At 42.9% G+C, this 19155-nt stretch overlaps 1 protein-coding gene across 1 annotated transcript in view; it reads right to left on the bottom strand.

The window, feature by feature from the left end:
• Nucleotides 1–627: 627 nt before the first annotated feature.
• Nucleotides 628–19155, bottom strand: part of MAPKAPK2 (mitogen-activated protein kinase-activated protein kinase 2) — a 117155-nt gene continuing 98627 nt past the window's right edge. Inside the window, exons 2-10 of the mRNA XM_015427686.1 lie at nt 16942–17081; nt 16273–16337; nt 14250–14329; nt 10783–10909; nt 6329–6404; nt 5090–5214; nt 3322–3407; nt 3115–3195; nt 628–2379 (exon numbers count right to left, since the gene is read on the bottom strand). Coding sequence (XP_015283172.1) covers nt 2236–2379; nt 3115–3195; nt 3322–3407; nt 5090–5214; nt 6329–6404; nt 10783–10909; nt 14250–14329; nt 16273–16337; nt 16942–17081 — 924 coding nt within the window. The 3' untranslated portion in view covers nt 628–2235. The remainder of the gene's footprint in view (nt 2380–3114; nt 3196–3321; nt 3408–5089; nt 5215–6328; nt 6405–10782; nt 10910–14249; nt 14330–16272; nt 16338–16941; nt 17082–19155) is intronic.

The following is a 19155-nucleotide window of genomic DNA, read 5'->3' as shown; positions in this document are numbered from 1 at the left end:
TTCTCATCCCAACATTCCACAGCTCACCAGCTCAAGACCTTTTGCAGCTCAGGTTCTCAAAGAAGGATCACTGGAAAAAATGCTTGTGTGAAAGGTGAGATGGAAGGAATGAAAGTGTATGCATTGTCCTCTACTGTGGCTCCTCCTTCATTCCTACATTAATCAACAGCCACTTTCAATATAGATGTGAACTGCTCAGGATTGTCCACAGTTACCATAGCTAAATTAAAGATAATGTTACAAAAAGGCATCTTTGAATTATGCATAATGTCTGAAGATTCCCTGCTTACACTGGGTTGCAAATTTCATTAAAGATGCATGCATGTGAAAAATCAAACCATTTTAGAGTCATAAAAGCCGGAACACTGTCTATATAGACACAGCCCGTCCTTCACATAACCACTCTGTCTGAATGACTGACAGCAATAACCCAAAGCAGTAGGATTTCTTTGCAATGGATCACACGAAAACAGGGTTTGATGTATTAGGTGCCTTTAATCCAAAACAAGGAAAAGCAGACCAAAGAATTTGTTTCAACAAAGAGACACCAACAAAAAAAACTTTTCCTTGAACAAATTAAATTTCCATACAGTGTCTAAAAAGTCACCTAAAAGCTACCTTTCTTTTTTCTTTTTTTAAAAAAGTGTGTTTAAAACATTAAAATCTTGTGAAACAAAAATGGCAAAAGATACTCATTCCTGGATGAGAGAGATACAGAAAGGAACAGGGGAAAAAATGGACTGACCACCAGAAGGAGGCAGGTTTTCAGTGAAGGGGCACTTTACCCTTTTCTTCTGTAATGCAGAGTAAGAACTGAAATTTGTACTCAAGAGAGCTCAACTTTAGGCAAATAAACTGAAGAAGTTGAAGAGAATCCCAGCTGAAGTCTGCAGGCCGCAGAGAAGCCCATTTTGCCTTGTTCCAAACACAGCTGTGGCTATTTGATTTTCCAGGTAGTACCAGGACCAGTTGTGCCATTTGGCCAAATAACATCCAAAGACACAAAGGACCCATTTTTATGGTGCTTCCATTTCTCACCATATTTTCTACCTTAGAATGGGCAGGTGACAGATTTTGCCCCATGCCATGTCCAAGCTGAATTCCAGTCAGATGCATATCTCAGGTTTGCTACCTGTTCCACCAAAGAGTAGCAGTTTCCAGGTGTTGTTGTAGATTAGAACTACCATGCTCAGCTACACAGGAAAACAATGGCAACACCCTCATGATACAATGTTCATATTTGTGGAGATATGAGCCCGCAATCTTATAAGCATGAGAACTTTTGAGCTCCAACAAGGACATCAGCATGAACACGAAATGAGATGGTGATGGGTCACAAGACATGTTCCGGTGCATTTCTCCAGGAAGGTTGGATCAGCTAATGAACAAGATCAATCATCAACGTCTTCATTCAACAGACATCTTCTCTCCTCCCCCACCTTCAAATACCCTGAGATCATAAACAGAAGTTGGGATGCATTATAGGCCCCTCTCTCTACCCCTCAAACATCCAGGGTAGAATACAGAAGCAGGGCCTTCCTGCGCCTGTACTTACACTCAACATACATCCTACCATATTATTACATGTAATCCACAACTCACAAGTAAGAGAAAAGTAATCCTGTGTACACACAATTAGAGAGAAGGCTTCCAGTTTAAAGGAGGCATCTTGTACTTTGGGTATAAGATCAACGGCTTCCAAAATGTTCAAATGGAGCTTAAGACCAAACAGCAATCCTCAAAGGAACAATTTTTGGTATTAAATTAATACAATGGCATCACACAGTATTTCTTCAGTAGCCCTGGCTCTTCTCTGATACAAACTGAAAGCCTTTACCTCTAAAAACCTAGCACAGGACTCTTACTGTCTGGATTTCAGCTCTACAGTAGTTTTAAAAATATATATTATTATCATCATCATTATTATTAACCCTTAAAATGCTGACCACAGGAATTTCCATGTCTCTGAAAGGAAAATAAGGGCAGAGTTTACCAAAAATATTTCCCTACAGGACCAAAGGAAGGGGGAAAATGTGTGTATTGTACAGACGGCAGCTGTCTCCTACCTGGCCCCAGAAAGGTCAGAACCACAAGTGGCAGCTAAAAAAATAACTAGTCTGGTACAAAGATCTGAATTCCATGCGTTTGATATGACAGTCATCTCTGATTCATTAAAAAATATATATAGATATAGTTATTGCTTTCACAACCACAAGGCTTGTCTCCGCTGAGCCCTCAGGGAGAAAGTGCAGTTGGCTCAGGGGGGTTTGCTTTCTTCCGCCTCTTCATAAGCAAAGGGTTAGATGAGTCTTCAATTTTCTTGATCTTGATTTGTTCATAATCCACCCTCATGGTGGCCAAGGCACTGGTCATCTCCTCCTGACAGTGATTGAAAGAGGAAACATCCAATAAGAGACAAAGAAGCATGGCAAAGCATCACTTCTCTGCACCTAGTGCAGACTTGTACCACTGTTTCTAAACACACACACACACACTTCCATCCCATGCCATGCAATAGCATGAAACGCACACATACACCTTTCTTTCTGAAATGAAATAAATAGACCATATCATAGCAAAGTGCTGCTGGGCTGGGCTCTTCTAGATTCAAAGGCCCTGGCGAAGTGTATTCATCCCTCACCCATGCTTGTGCTATGAGAAAGAGATGAAACCCCAGCAAACTCCTACTGAAGGTCCTATAAAAATCCAATAAGAATCCATCAACAATTTTAAGGAGCATTATGATAAAATGATAAAAGTCACTCCCTTTCAGACAAACAGTACAGAAATGAACACGTCTCCCAGCAGTGGTCGATGCCTAATAAAGAAAAGGGTCATTCCAGTCCCCAACCAGCTGATGCAAAGATACAAATTAGGTGTCTTGTTACTTTTCAGTTATTCTGATCTTAGGGATTGTTGCCAAGTAGTGGAACAGTTTCTATTCCTCTTCTCAACTTTCCAACACACTTTCCAACTCTCCACTAGGTTAGGCCTGATGAGAAAGCTGTGATTTGGGTGACATTTGGCCACCACCACATTCAGCACTGTCTATCAGTTGCACCCACGGCTTCCACTCGATCTAGGCTACAAATATGAAACAGGTAAATAACTTACTTTGACATCTTCCCATAGGTCCTTCTCTTCTTTCAAAACTCTGCTAGTATGCAGTGGCGTCTGCGGAACCTGCATTGATTGCTGTGGAGAAACAACAAATTGGGAATAAGCCACTATGTCACGGATACTATAGACAGTCTGTTCTCATGCTTCTCAGTTTCAACGGCAAACAATTTCCTTTGGTCTTCCAGAAAAGTGAGTTCTTACCATGATCCAGGGGTGATTCATAAACTCTGTTATTGTCATGCGCTGGGTTGGATCTGTTTTCAGCAGATTCCGGATCAGCTGTTTGACTGCAGGTGGGAATAAAAATGAGGCTTTATGGTTCTACATCTTGTCATGTCATCACAAAACTATCATTATACTTCAGAAGCAGCAAAACTCCGAATGTTTGCCCAGTGAAAGGGAGATCACTCACACATGAGCCTGGATCTATCTTAAGTAGAGCGCAACCCTGTCTATACAGATCCATATTGGTTCCTAAGCAGAGATGATGAGCCAATGCATGTGATGCGCTTTGAGTGCTATGCATTTATTGTCATCAGAGCAAAGACAGCAGTCAAATGCCTAAACCTCAGAGCAACTAACTAAGAATATGCAAACTTGACTTCAGTCTGTTGTCAGAAGAATTGCAAAATGTGTCACATAAACCTTTAAAACTGTAAAGACTTTGACTACGAGAGCACGTCAATTAGAGCCCGCAGAGGCTCTAATCCTTTCTAGTAGGCATTCAGTAGGCAATGCTCATCTTTTTCAGTAGGCAGTCAGCCTCCAACAACAATGCCAAACTATTTCTCTGAGTTCATTCTTCTTAAGTATAGAAGGGCGCTCATGCTAGCATGACTGAATGCCCTACCTTCAGCTGTGATGTCGGGAAGATTTAAGGGGTTTTCATACCCAGATAGACTCTGTAATTGCAGCAGCAATAAAATTGACTCTGTGGATCACATTCTGCTTGATTGCCCCAAATTTTCAGCTCTAAGAGACAAAATGATCTCTCCTTTATTTAATCAGGACCTCCCCTCTCCAGAAGCAAAATCATCCTGATTGCTTAGAGATGAAGACAAACAAACTACCCTGTGTGTGGCAAAACTTCTAGCAGTTGTCAAATCATACAACTTTTGTAGTAGCAACCCTTGTTCTTCCATGTTTTCCTGTGAGATGAGGTTTATGGTGGGATGAGGCTTTGCTGTTATGACTCTGGTTGCAAAAACAGTAAGAAGTAATAAATAATTTTTAAAAAAACTGTAAAGTGGGCGTGTAGCAATGTTGTGATGTCAGCTATGTTTATCATGCTGGTGCACATACCATGGTGCTGGGATTGACCACTGCATTCATACAGTGGAAACTAAGTGCTTACTGATGCACAATGCCTTAAGGAGCCCAAAAACAGGGGGGGGGAAAACCCCATAACTCTATTCCCAAAAGGTTATGACATCAAAATCAACACACACACAAACCCCACATTGGATTCAATTTGCCTGCCAATACAAAGTATTAAAAATTGCAAGCCTATTTTCTCCAGGTGGTGCTGTTACCAGATAATTTGACACAAGAACTTACAGAGCCTGCAAGTTATTGGCAGTTATCAGAGGCTGTGCAATTCTGAAGCCTTGCTTAAAGCATAAATGTGCCCCTATTACAGGCAGTAGTGCCTGTCTATATATCATCCTCCTTCTAATCACACCAGACATGTAAAGCTACAATAAGTTGGACAGTTGCTACTGAAGGCATGCCCCAGTGGAGTTACATCAGTGCCTTAAGGGAGCCTCTACACAGGGCCTTTTTGGGGACTGGATTTACTTATTAGCCCTTTTCAGCCATTATGGTTTTTGGTGCTGTACTCACACATACAGGGAAAACACACTATGTGCAATTCTCCCAATATGTGCATTCACCATTTGTCTGAAAGGAGCAACACTCATATTTTCAGTCTCAGTATACAACACTGTTTCCTCTTCATAAATATTTTTACCTTCTTCAGATACTTCAGACCACTCTGGATTGGGAAATTCATACTGGCCCATCCGGATTCGTTTCTTCATGCCAGGAGAAATGGCCAGGCCGTGGTTGGAATAGAAAGGGGGATACCCACACAGCCTGAACAAAAACAGAGATAGTACAGTGATATAAAGAGTGGAAGTCAGTGCTGGGTGCCAAAATGATTCAACACTAGGGTTGCCAGGTCCTTCCTAGTCCCTGGCAGGGGGCATTTCTGGAGGGCGAGGGGATGTTCCCATTGCGATGATGTCACATCACACTGGGGACCAGCACCCCGCACACCTGTTCTCCAAGCAGCAAATTCATCGCTTGGAGTTCAGGCACCTACCTGCTTCTTGCCAAAAGTATTTAAAGTATCCCTGCATGCCTGAACTCCCAAGCGGCAAATTTGCTCCTTGCCAAAAGCATTTAAAAGATCCTTTTAAATTATTTGAAAGAAGTGGGGGGCTGCATGCGCCTGAACTCCAAGCAGCAAATTCACCTCTTGGAGTGCAGTCACACACACACCCCATTTAAATGCTTTTAATAAGAAGTGGAGGGCACCTGAAATCAGCAGCCACCCTTCTCCCTTTCCTCCTGCAAGATTTAAAGGGCCCTCCAGCTCATCATGCTCCTGCAGATCAGCTGAAGGGCCCTTTACATCTCGCAGGAGGGGAGGGAGAGGGGTGGCTGCCACCGGCCATGTTGGGGCAGGGCTTAGGGGCGGGGCTTCCCTCACTGGCCAACTGGGCATTGGCGGTCAGGAGCCCACGAAATTGGGGGATTTCCCACCCCCACCTGGGGACTGGCATCCCCTATTCAACACAAATGTCTTGACCCACTCAAACTCTCCGTCTTGTAAAATAAATTCCAGTAGATAAACTGGCCTATTTGGCAGGCACCAGCCTTCAAAAATGAATTTCAACCCACATGAAAAGCAGATTGTATATAGACTACACTCACACATCAAGAGAATGGCAAATGTCCCGTGACAGTTTCAACACAATTGCTATTCACTTTGTGTACATTTTGGAAATTAACCTGTTAGCCAAAATACATCTTTTCTCAGTGCTTAAAGGGAATGTCCCCCAACTGAAAAGGGGGATGCAAATGCTGAAGCAGCTCAATGAAATCTCAAAAGTCACAGAATCTTTAAATTTGGAATGTTCCGCAACCCTGCCAACAATGCCATGCAGGACAACATAGTTCTGTATAGCAGAAATAGCTTACTTACAAAATATACATGATGACACCAAGAGACCACATATCACAGGACTTGTCATATTTCTCTGGTCCCAGCACCTCTGGGGCTAGAAGGAGGGAAATGAAAGGCACAAAGATTCAAACGGGTTACATTTTCAAAAGACAGATCTGCTAAGCTGTGGAGTATCCCTCATCTTGACAAGGCTCACAGATGGAGTTGCCTGACAAGTGAGGAAGAAGGAAGAAGGGGGTCATCAGGAACGTGGCTATAGTGGCCGCTTCCTCCAAGTGAGTAGCCTAGGAGAGCAAGAGATCCCCTTCTACAACACCTGACACAGAATAAGGCCTTCATGGGAGTGGCGACTTACTCATGTCATGAGTCAAAAGGAAAGTCCACGAAAAACAGACAAGAGAGCTAGGAAATGGATATGTTTGGAGAACCACATATAAAGAGCCAGGTGGGGAGGGTGGCAAGGAAAAAGGAATTCACTACCTTCCCATTGTTAGAAATCTTGAGGGGAAAGAAGGAACTAAGTATCTTTTTAAATCCCTTCCTGATAGGGTTGCCAAGTCCTACCTGTTGCTGCAGTGGGGGACTCCCGGCTCGCTCCTGGAATGCGCGCGTGTGCCGCAACCACATCACCTGGAAGTGACGCGACCACGCCAGGCACGCTGGGGGCGGGGGCACGACCATCCGAGGGAAAACCATAGAGTTTTCCCTCAGATGACTGTGGCCCCGGAGCAGGGGGTGGGGCTTATTGCATATGCCCGCCCCCTGGGCACTTCCTGGTGACGCGCACGCCGGGGTGGTGTTCCCCCCGGGGCCCGATCCACCGGGGGCGGGGAACGGGCCTCGGGGGCGGGGGTTTCCCCCCCCACGGGGGGGACTTGGCAAGCCTACTTCCTTAGGCCAAAAATTCTTTGAGGCCTTTCCTCAGATAAAGATTAAACTGGTCAACATTCCATTGCAGATCATGGCATGTCTCCTATCACTATAATCAGCAAAGTTTGATACCTTCCTCCAACCTTAGGAGCCTTTCTCTGACTTACTTAGCACTTCTGCTGGAGGAAGAACCACACAATTGGAGGAAGGCTCAAACTTTGCTCAGTGGGATGGCAGGATTCATGCCTATACTTCTGGTACACCCAGTATGCTAAAGACAAGTCTGCAAAACACACTTTTTGTAGGCACCACAGGGAGAAGAGCTCCTGTTTCTAGCAGGGGACACCACAATTATCAAGAAAAGGTTTCCTGAAAGCACATGAGTGGAACAGCAAGTGCTGCCAGGCAGATTAATGGGGCTCTGCCTTTCCAGAGCAGGAAAAGTAGCATTTTTGCTTGCTTGCCTTACAAGAATATAATTTTCAGAAATGTGTATTGCACGAGGACAAGCCGTCTGCTCCTGAGGAGCTTATTACTGTCAGCAGTACACTTGCATCTGCAATTAGAACACAATTTACCTGGCACTGGCTACCCATTCTCAGTTGCCGGGAAAACCTATCACACTGAGTCACTCAGCTGCAGAACGTCCCTACATTTGCCAGCGCAGGATGCCAATGGGACTCAGGGAAACATCTAAAGCTTGGCCTTTGAAGCTCAGTTGTTCAGCCTGTTTTCTAGTCTTCTGCTGAAAAACAGACCAGAACTAAATCTGCAAAGATTTTTAAGGTACTCAGAGTAACTGGCGTTTTTTCCCATTTATACAATTTCAACTTATTTTTTTCTGCAGAGAGAAAGCTAAGAAAAATAAGATGTAGCCTTAACGATTAGGGAGACAGCAGTGAAAATAAAGCAAATGGTGAGAAAGCTTCTTTGAAGTAGAATGTATATATATAATAGAATTAAATATATATAAAATTTAACTCAGGGATTTCACTCCAATTGTCTTCCTTCAAATTTCACAGAACTTTGAGGAACTGCACCCTGAGAATTGAGGGTCTTGGGAAAGGTGCACCCATTTATTACAACATATAAACAATAATAAAATAACAGAAGTCTCTCCTCACTACACAATTTTGAAAAACTACAAATATAAGATTTTCTCCAAGCAAAGAGCTAATTCTGATGTTTCTTTGTTGTTTGTCCCCCTAACACATTTGTACTTTTGCAACATTAATAAAATCCCTTGAAAATTAAACCTCCAGGTGCATTTTTAAAAAGACAACAACTAAAAAATGTTTTCCATCACTCACAGGGGCCTTTTTGAAGAATTTCTATTGCCTTTTTGTTTTTTCCTATTTAGCAGCACATAGATGTGCTTTTTCTGGCATCCTTGAAGCTCAAAGTTACAGATGTGTACATCCATAAGATTTTAAAGAAAAATATTTCCCCGGCATTTATGGTTTACACAGAAATACCAGGGAGGAAAAGGGGAAAGAATAAAAACATCAGAAGGTGCAAGTCCTTCTCAGACCATTCCTCAGGTCTCCTACAGACTGAGTCTTGCTCCAGACTACAGCCCAATAGCAATGGACCAAAATGTGACTGCAAAATCCAACCTAATTTGTTCAACTTTGTTGGACCCATTAATTCCTCCCAATAGTGCTTTCATGGCAAGTAAACCATATTGCTTGCTCAAGACCATTTTCTATTGCTGCTCCCACTCTGGAATGGGCTTCTGGATGTAGCCCAGTAATCTCTGCCTCTCCCCATCTTTCAAAAAGCTTGTACGGCTGTTCTGTTTGAGAGAATTTTGATTTAAGAGTGTTTGTTGAATGCTGGTAACACAGGTGTTTTCCATCCTGGGATAGGCTTATGTAATGTCCCCATTGCTGCTGCGGTTGCTGACATAGTGCAGTGGCAATGGGGATTCCACATGGCCGGCTTCCCTGTAGTTTCCCTGCCCAGTCCCCCACCAGTGACCAACTCCCCCCACCAGCAGGGATTTTTCAGGTTTTTGAAAATCAACAATGCAGTATTATTATATCATTATGATCTTATAACAATATGCATATCAGGTTCTCTGAATTCCCAGCTTTCATACTGCAAAAGTAAGTCTCCAGTCCTTTCCTTGTGGAGATATGTCTCTTGTCTTATATCTCTAGAACAAAATGGGATAGAGGTTTACTTTTCTAAAATGGGGATTCAGAGGTTATAATTATAATATTATAATGCTATGACAATATTCAAGTGCCGGTAAAAACATTAACAAGACTTCCTGGTAGTGGGGCGAGGAAAATCCAGCTGCCGGAACAAGGGTAGAGAAATTAGCTGCTGTGTGGGCAGGAGCCAGAATATCCAAATCTTCCCGCTCACACAGCAGCCATCCAGGCTTTGCTGTGATCTTTCCCAAACCTTTGCAGCAAAGCAGATTTGGGAAAGACCAAAGAAAAGCCAGAGAAAATCCAGGAGGTTCATGAATGGACCACGACTCTGTCGGAAAGCAGGGGAAACCCCCACTTCGAAAACAGCATCAAACCCAGGGCAAATAACCCATGTGCAAATGACAATAATTGTCTATTGACAAATGTATTTTATTTATTTTATTTCATTTCATTTATACCCCGCTCTCCCCACACAAATCTGCTGAATTGCTTTAACGATGTAGTTTGCTGAACAATTCTAGATCTAATTTTCTGCCCTGGCCCTGACTTCGATGGCCCAGGATAGCCCAGTCTTGTCAGACTTCAGAAACTAAACAGCATAAGCCCTGGTGACTACTTAGATGGGAGTCCACCAAGGAAGTCTAGGGTTGCTAGGCAGAGGCAAAGAATGGCAAATCACCTCTGCTCATCTCTTGCCTTGAAAACCCTGGGATCACCATAAGTCAGCTGCAACTTGACTACACTTTCCAGCACCACCAACCTATCGTGAGCTTTAAGAACGAGTAGGATATAAATCTTCCAATGAACGAATGAATGAATAATATTGTTTTAATGATGTTTTTTTTAAATTTTAATGGCTTTTAAGATATGGGAAGGGTTTTTTCTGTACGTGTTTTTTAGCTCTTTTGGTGGCCTTCATGAAGCCAGAAAGGAAGGGTATAAATTTTGCAAATACATCATAAATATAATAAAAGCCCCAGTTAAAGACTTTCTAGGTTCTCAACATTTTTTCATGTATTTGGAAAGAGGCATATCAAGATTTTTATGTAGACTTTATAGGTGGGATGAAGCAGCTGGGACTAACCTTTATTTTTCATGGATATGCAAAGAGCCTTGGCTTAGGGCTCATTCCCCCCCGTCAATTAATTGTTCTTCTCCAAATATTATGTGGGCAGCACTAGCAATCCATCTTTCCTAGCTGGATGCATAAAGAGCAACATTTGAAGCATGCCTACACATTTGCTTCAGTGCTAGTACCTGGACCATCGAGTTTAAACTGTACACCATCTGCAACACATTGGGGAAGCTGCTCGGTTGAAAATTTTGATTCCTGATTCATCTCCACTCTGATCATACACATGAGATCAGGACACAGAAGATCTGAAGCTCACTATCCCCACATCTTGGAAACGGGTGATGCTTCCCATGTGATGTACTTACCCACATAGTATGGCGTGTAGCATGGTGTAGCTAGGGAATTATGTGTGGTGGTTTCTTTTGCAAAGCCAAAGTCTGTGAGCTTTAGTACAGTATTGGGCCTTTTTGAAGTGTATAGGAGGTTTTCTGGCTGCAAGACACAATAAGCAATAGCCAGGTTAGGAGACTGCTGCCTTTTTGCACCACATTGTAGAGGCAAGACGGGGAACAAAGTGCTCTAGTCATAACAGATTTTAAAAAGATGCATTCACAGATAGCCGTATGATCTTATTCAAGTATGGAAAATGAGTCTTCAGTTTACAGAATAATTCACTGCTTACTTCTTCTCCTGGTATCTCTGCAGACCCTCTTGTTTTAAGCTTTTAAGTATTTTATTTATTTATTTATAAATTCGATTTCTAAACTGCCCTCCCCCTTACTTGGGGCTCAGGGGGGTATACAACAATCAAGAATACAGTCATCAGTTTAAATAAGCTAAAAATGGTAAAAACAAGTACAGTAACATTACAGATGGCGTCTGAAACCAAATTAACAATACAACACAAATTGCGTATGCATGCCCATGTTTATTTCAGATGTGCTTCATAATTAATAACGACATTTTCCTGTACCAATTGAATTCATACACTTATTAGTGTCCTCAACATATGTGTGTATTCACAGAATGCAAGCCACTATGTTTTCAACCCATATAGCACTGGGCTGCAGCCCTGTGCATGTAATAAGAGCAAAAGCGGAAGAAAGGGGTACATCCACTTCAGCAAGCTTTGAAAAAAACAGGGCTTTTTTTGCTTTTTTTTTTTGCTTGTGACTGAGGAAGCTTCACTTAGGAGAGAAAACAGATCAAATACGGAATGATGTTAAAGCAGATGATATGGAATAATGGAACAGGTTGGGTAGTAAGAAACGTCACCATACCCATCCCATTTCCTCAGAGTCAGGGTAGAATTAGAACAATTAGATCTTTGCAACCTCCTCCTATTCTTAACAAGAAAGCTGCTCTTTTTTTAAAAAAAATGTGCTTTTGCCGCTTGGCAATCTATTCAGCTATGACAGAATATATAACAGGGTGCTGTAAATAAGGATTCTTAGACCAAACATGGGAGGGAGATTCTAATAAAAGGAGCCACCTAATTTGCCTCCAGGAATCCTCTAATCACCTTGACTTTGAACAGAGAATCTGCATGGTTGTGGAATGGAACATAGTTTCATTCCAATGGTCAGGCCTTGGTTCCTGTCATGTGACCCCAATTGAATTTCTTTGGTGTACAGCAGGGCTATATTTGGGCAGGAACGCACAGGAACGGAGTTCCGGCTGGCTCCCAAGTTGGCCATGCCCAGCAGGAACTCATTAGCATAATAGGCCACACCCAACAGCAGAAACTAATTAGGATTGGCTACATTAGGGGTGTGTGGCCTAACATGCAAAAAAAGGCCCTGGGTTTTGACAACAAACAAAGTAAACAGAATAACAAGCAAAAGGTGGGTGTGGCTGGATAACCACACTTCTGGTAACATGGGGGTGTGGCCTAATGTGCTAATGAGCTGTGACCCAATATGCTAATGAGTTCCTGCTGTTGGGTGTGGCCTATTATGCTAATGAGTTCCTGCTGGGCTTTTTCTACAAAAAGAGCCCTGGGTACAGTATCTACTCAAATGCAAAACGAGGCTTTTTTTGCAGGCATGCCATCAAAGCCCTAACATGGATGGCCCAGGCTAGCCCAATCTCGTAAGATCTCAGAAGCTAAGCAGGGTCAGCCCTGGTTAGTACTTGGATGGGAGACCACCAAGGAAGTCCAGGGTCATGATGACACAGAGGCAGGCAATGGCGAACCACCTCTGAACTTCTCTCACCTTGAAAATCCTATGAGGTCACCATAAATCGGCTATAACTTGACAGCACTTTTCACCACCACCATGCCATCAAAAAAAGGATGGGGTCATCTTACATTCACAAATAAGTTACAGTTGTGTCCAATATTTCTTTTGTATAACATTTTAAGCGTGTTATCTTACATTCAGGGTTATCCTCCTTTTGAGTAAATACGGTAATTAATTTCTGGTGGCCATTAAGTAGGATTGTACCTCCACTATTACTTCGTTTGCCATGGAAACAGTGATGGTAAAGCAAGAGTAGGATTTTTAACCCCAATTTTAACTCTAAGCAATTGATTAGGGTGCAGTTTCTAAAACAATTAGTAATCTCTCTTTCTATCCCCCTCCATCACAGGAGAACTGTGGACAATCCACTGACGTAGTCATGCAATGGGTGGCACAGCCCTGCTGGGGCAGTGCAGGGCAAGCCTTTCTGTTTTTCTTTGGCTGCGGTCACACGGAACAGTAGCCACGCTAGAGAGACGGAAGATAGGCGGATTTTCCGGGCGCGATCTCACTGCCACATCTGGGAAGCGTAGAGCTCCCGTGGCTCAACCAAGGCTTCCCTCCGAAGATGCACGGCAAAAAAACTAGTACCTCGGAGGTACTAGTTTCTGGAAACCGCGGGGCAAGGGCGGGCGTCTGATCGTGTTTCTGGTGGCATCCGGCGCCCACCCATGTCCCCTCACAAACAGGTCATTTTTCCCCCCAAGGCTCCACGGATGCGCACAAGCACCCAACGGTGCATGCGCACACTTTAGTTTAAAAAAGTAAAAAAAAAAAACCCGTTTGCCGCGCCGCCCTGCTTCTTTGCCTGCGGTGTGATCGGCACCTCCCCCCTGGCCACGGGACCTCGACAGGACCTCAACCAGACGTCTGATCTCGCAGTCGTGTGTTAGTTTGCCCTGGGGAAACAGCCACGCTCCCCCCCCCCCCCGCATTTTCCAGCCTGTGTGTCAGGGGCCTTTCTAACTTTTTGGCTGGATGATAACCAGGAACAGGAAATCAGCTCAGGCAGAACTAGGGTATATTTGCAAAAATCACCCACCGGATGTTGCTGTTGAAGGTAACTAGGTACCTAATAGAGATGCAGCTGGAAGAGACATTACTTGTCCAGAAAAGTGGGGAAGGACAAGGGGTCAATGAATTCTTAACCACTGTCTAGTATTGGCTGCTTTTATTGTTCAATAGCAAGGGAGTGGGGTAAGCCTCGAGGAAGTCATACTGGTGGAGCTGAATTTATAAATATTTCCATACAAAAATCAGTCCCCAGGCTGCTTTAAAAAGAAGCAGTTATATTGTCAAAATAAAGGATCAGTGTTTAATTTCTCTGGTTTTGGCCAATGTTGAATTCACAAGGCTTGGATAAAGCCATCATTGGGTTTGGAAACTGTTTCCTAGGGTTAAGCCATTTTACACTATGGTATCCCATGCAACAGATACAAAAAGGGGAACATCATCTGCTTCCTGTTCAAGGCTAGTTTAAGGTGATTTTCATTCATCACGTGAATAAAATGAAATGAAATCATCCAATCCCACCCCTGCAAAAGCACCACACATGCAAACATTGACTACGTTCATAGAACAAAAAGTACCTTAACATCTCGGTGTGCAATGTTGATTGAATGTAAATACTGAATGGCTTCCCCAATGCTCTTCATTATTTCTGAAGCCTCTGGAAAAGGTTAAAAAAACCCCATTTTTTCTCAGTAGCTAAACAGGCAACAGACACCACACATTCAGATGAAAGAAACAAAATCTCCAGTCAAGTTTCGCAAAGGAGGTAACATGGAACTGCTGCCAGAAACAGGACAGCATCTTAACCCAGTAGTTGTCAAACTATTTAAACATTGTGCTTGTCAGGTTCCACTTCTAAAGCAACTCAACATGACTTTCCCCCTTCCCAACATTAAATGCAGCCATCTAACCTCAGTCATCACTGAACAAACTTTTACTTTATTTTTCATGCTTAGTATTGAATACGATGAAGCTGCCTTATACTGAAGCAGTCCATCAGTCATTCACGATCAGTACGGTCTTCTCAGGCTAGCAGCAGGTCTCTTTTTAAATGGAGATGCTGGGGATTGAACCTGGGACCTTTGGGATACAAAGCAGAAGCTCTTCCAATAAGCCACAGAAAGTGGCTGAGTAACAAAATGTCATGACCCACTATTAGGTCCCAGTAAGAGCAGCCAAATTCAAAGTAGAAGGGCATCAGGAAATGGGGCATATTGTACTATTTTCAATTTAGATTCGGGTCAGCCAGAAACTACCATTGTTATGCTGACTGCTCATCTATGCCTGGGAGTATCGGTGGGTGTTCACTCAGTCAATTCTTTTGTATCTCCCATCAGTTTTTGATATGTTCAACCGTGGTATCCTTCTGGGGCAGCTGGCTGGGTTGGCAAGGGTCTACTACTTGGTGGCACTGGAGGACTGTGGCATTTATGCCATAGGGTACTGCAGAGATCCATTTTCTAAATAATGGAACTACAGGCTGCAGAGGGAAAGCGGCCATTTTTGATGGCAGCACTATATTCCAATTACTCAGTTCAGGTGATCCTCCAAACACGGTTTGGTACTATTTAAGCCAGGGGTCCCCAATGTGATGCTCATGGGCGCCATGGTGACTGCCAACGTCTTTCCTAGTGCCTGCAAAGTGTTTTTAGAAAGTGGGCAGCCTAGATGGGGCTTCTTCTGGCAGGGCTTCTTAGTGGCCACTGGAGATCTTCGTGGCTGTGCAGATTTTTTAAAATGTTGCTTTGGCAGCCATCTGCCACCCTCACATAAGGCATGACTGACGGTAAGCTGTATGTATGCAAGAAACTATTTTAAAACACTATGCTCATTTTAAAAGGCATCCTGTTAAACCAAGCTTCTGCCTGAAAGGCTGAAGAGTTCCTATTGGAATTATGCATAATCAGCTCCGTGACATTTTGTGGCTGCACCCACCACCCTTTATCAGAATTCCAAAGGTGTCAACAGGCTCAGAAACGTTGGGGACACCTGAATTCAACACAGCTTGAAGAAGCTTCACTCACATAATATCTCCTCCCTTTCCCTCCTCTCCTCATATGATGCAAGCCAATTAGTTATTTTGATATGCTCGCAAACCATAGTTTGCCATTACATCCAAACTGGCCAACTATGGCTTGTGTTTGCCCTGCAGTTCCGGACTGCAAACAATGCTTTGCTCTCAGTTTGCAATCCTGGTTTTGCCGAGCAAACCAAACCATAGTTGGCTGGTTCAGATGCACCAATAAATATAGCTTGCTATGAAAGCCAAAGTAAATAGGTAGCTCACAGTGATGAGAGAGACAAAGGAGGGGGAGGGATGGCAAGAATATGACTAAAGTTCCTTCAGAGTGTACCTAATCAAGATTTGGTGCTACACCTGAACCAAGCCTGAAAGGAAAGCCTGAAAGAGAAGAGGGAGCACAGAAGCCTGTGGTTCACCCACAAAACCTGTAAACCATGAATAAGCTGTCGTTCTGCCGTCAAAAGCTAAATGCTTTTGTCTAAAGTTTTAAGATTCTTCATATAGCCTACCATGCTACAGGCATTAGACGTGTTAATGCCTGTTAAGCTTTAAAAATGCTTTTAAGTCCCCCTTTGTACCTCGTTCTGTGAAAGCTTGATCTCCTCTGTCTTGAATTCGACTGAAGAGCTCCCCACCGTCCAAGCTGAAAGTAAGAAGCAAGATCAGTTATAGGAGCTAAGGCTCTTCCCTCAGTGGGGTTAGCTTGCATGCATGCAAAACATGTGTGCTGCCATTGACAATGGAAGGAACAGGGGTTTCCTCCTGTCAAACCACAAGGGTATAAGCACATTCCATCTCCATGCCTCTGGTTGCCCCGGGCCCTACTTACTTCAATTCTAAGCTCTCCGGGGGCTCAGCTTTTCCTCCGTCATGACCATTCACACACAGTCTCCACCCACCACAATAATGTGATTGTTTGTCATAAAGCAGGGTTTCTTCAGACTTCATTATAATGAGCCTCTCTCGGACCGGGGGGGGGGGGGGGGAAGAGTATGTGCATATGTTTATAGCTGAGGGGCAGAGACTAAGAGAAAGAAAAAAAATCTACATGGATTAATTTTAAGTTCCTAGGGAAGGACCTCAAAAGAAACAAAATACCACTGAAAATGGAAAGGGCTGCTCTCTTATAACCCCTTGCAAAGACCAATAAAATAATATAAAAGGTTTTGGCACAGATCTCACACTTGGGGACCAATCCTCCAGACATTTTGCTACACACAATATTCCCACAGATCACTAACACTCACCATTCCATGACTATCAGGAGACATTTTCGACCCTGGTAAAGATTTTCATAGACATCTATAATTTTCACAATATGGGCACACTGAGATGCCCTCCAGTGGAGTTCCACCTCTCTGCGAGCTTTCGGACAGTCTTGCAGCATCTGAAAAACAGAAGGGAAGGAAACATTTTCCTAAGATTTGAATATCACTTTTGTTGATATTATCCTTCACTAAGAATTCACATCCTACAATTTCCCCCAGGTTCTGCAGAATGTGGTTTGATTCATGAGAACAAAGCTTTAAATGTTCACTAAACACATGTCAGAATTCTCTACAGATTAGCTAAACTTTTTACCTGGTGCCACGTCAGTAACTCATGCCCACTGCATAAAGATCACTAAGTATACCAACCAGAAGTGAAACTGGTAAAAGTTTAAACAATTTTATTCATTTCTTTAACCAGAATTCACAAAGACATTTTTGTAACATTTAACAGATTTGAAAAATTTCATACAAAAGCCCAAATTATCACATGAATGTCTTCAAAGGAATGGAAATATATAACACAAAAAATTGTCAAGATGCAGAAGAGAATTCATAGCTCAGCAGGCATTTGCATACAAGCCTATTTAGTCTGAGCACAACATTCTCAGACCATTCTTATAACATCAAGTCAGTGCTCCCAAAAGCCAGTTCATTTAATGTCAGGTGATCTCTCATCACTTGATAAGTCACACACGTGTGCAAACTCCCTCCATTGATAAGTAAAGTGTTTGGCATAATACCAAGGTTCAATTGGCAGAGTTTCATTTGTATTATGTTTCTCAAATGCTGCTTGTTATATTAAGAACATAAGTTTGTGAACAGGACCTGGTACAACCTGGCACCAGCACCATTTAACATCTGTCAGTCTGTCTACATTCTGCAAAGGATGCTGACAGGACTAAGGTCTTAAGAGCAGGATGTGAGAGATCTGTCTCCCCCCCCCCATTTTTTTTAAACATCCAGCATGAAGAATTCCGGAGAACCTGAAAGTCTGCACAATTTATTTATCTGATTCCATTTCAATCCTGCCCTTCCCGCAAGTGGGGTCAGGGTGGGTTACAACATTAACATAAAAAAATAAAATCAAGATAAAATTATAAACTTAATCCTTCGACAATGGTGATCAAACTAAATCACAGCTATTTCAGTGGTGCCCTGGTGTTAGACAATAAAAACAGAAGGGCTAGATCCAAAAGAAATTCCAGATTATGAATACCCCAGGTGTCTATCATTCTGCGCTCTCATAAATTGAATACCATAAGATAGATGGTAATAGAGAAGTAACACAATGGTAACACACTGTTTTCTGTCATTAAATTGTTCCTAATAAAAGGTATTACAAGGAATTGTGTTATTGCTTAGGACCTAATCAGTAATTCATATTTTAATATTCTACCACTTCTCTCACACCTTCCTCATGTGCTACAGAATGATACTGTATATAGCCTCATTTTTTCCCATACACCACCTACATGAAGTAGGTTAAGTTGAAGAATGTGATCCAAGGCTACCCTGAGAGTTTCTATTTAAACAGGAGTCTGAACCACTCTTATCAACGGGCAATGTGACCAACGAAAGCTAAAGTGAAATTTGCAGGAAACTGCTTTTGCAGCTGATGAAATGATCAAAGATGAATGTATGCATTGCCATCTTGTGGTAAACATAACAACTGCACTCCCTCATGGATCACTGCCTTGACGTGGCAAGGGTGCTTGCATGGTTCGATGAGTCTGTGGGCTATGCGGTGGAGGGCCACCCAAGATGGACAGGCCACAGCAGAGAACTCAGACCAAGTGTGATCCACTGGAGAAAGAAATGGCAACCCACTCCAGTATCTTTGCCAAGAAAACCCCATGGACAGTAACAAAAGGCTACAAGATATGATGCCGGAAGATGACCCCTCAGGTCAGAAGGTGTCCAATATGCTACTGGGGAAGAGCAGAGGGCAAGTACAAGTAACCCCAGAAAGAGTGAAGCAGCTGGGCCAAAGCCGAAAGAACACTCAGCTGTGGATGAATCTGATGGTGAAAGGAAAGTCCGATGCGGCAAAGAACAATACTGCATAGGAACCTGGAAGGTCAGATCTATGAATCAAGGTAAGCTTGATGTGGTGAAAAATGAGATGGCAAGACTGAACATCGACATCTTGGGAATCAGTGAACTAAAGTGGACAGGAATGGGCGAATTTAA

Source organism: Gekko japonicus, unplaced genomic scaffold (assembly GCF_001447785.1).
Source record: "Gekko japonicus isolate JY-2015 unplaced genomic scaffold, Gekko_japonicus_V1.1 scaffold413, whole genome shotgun sequence".
In the NCBI taxonomy this organism is placed as follows: Eukaryota; Metazoa; Chordata; class Lepidosauria; order Squamata; family Gekkonidae; genus Gekko; species Gekko japonicus.
Note: the sequence above shows the minus strand (reverse complement) of the source record. Positions and strands in the feature narration are given on the sequence as shown.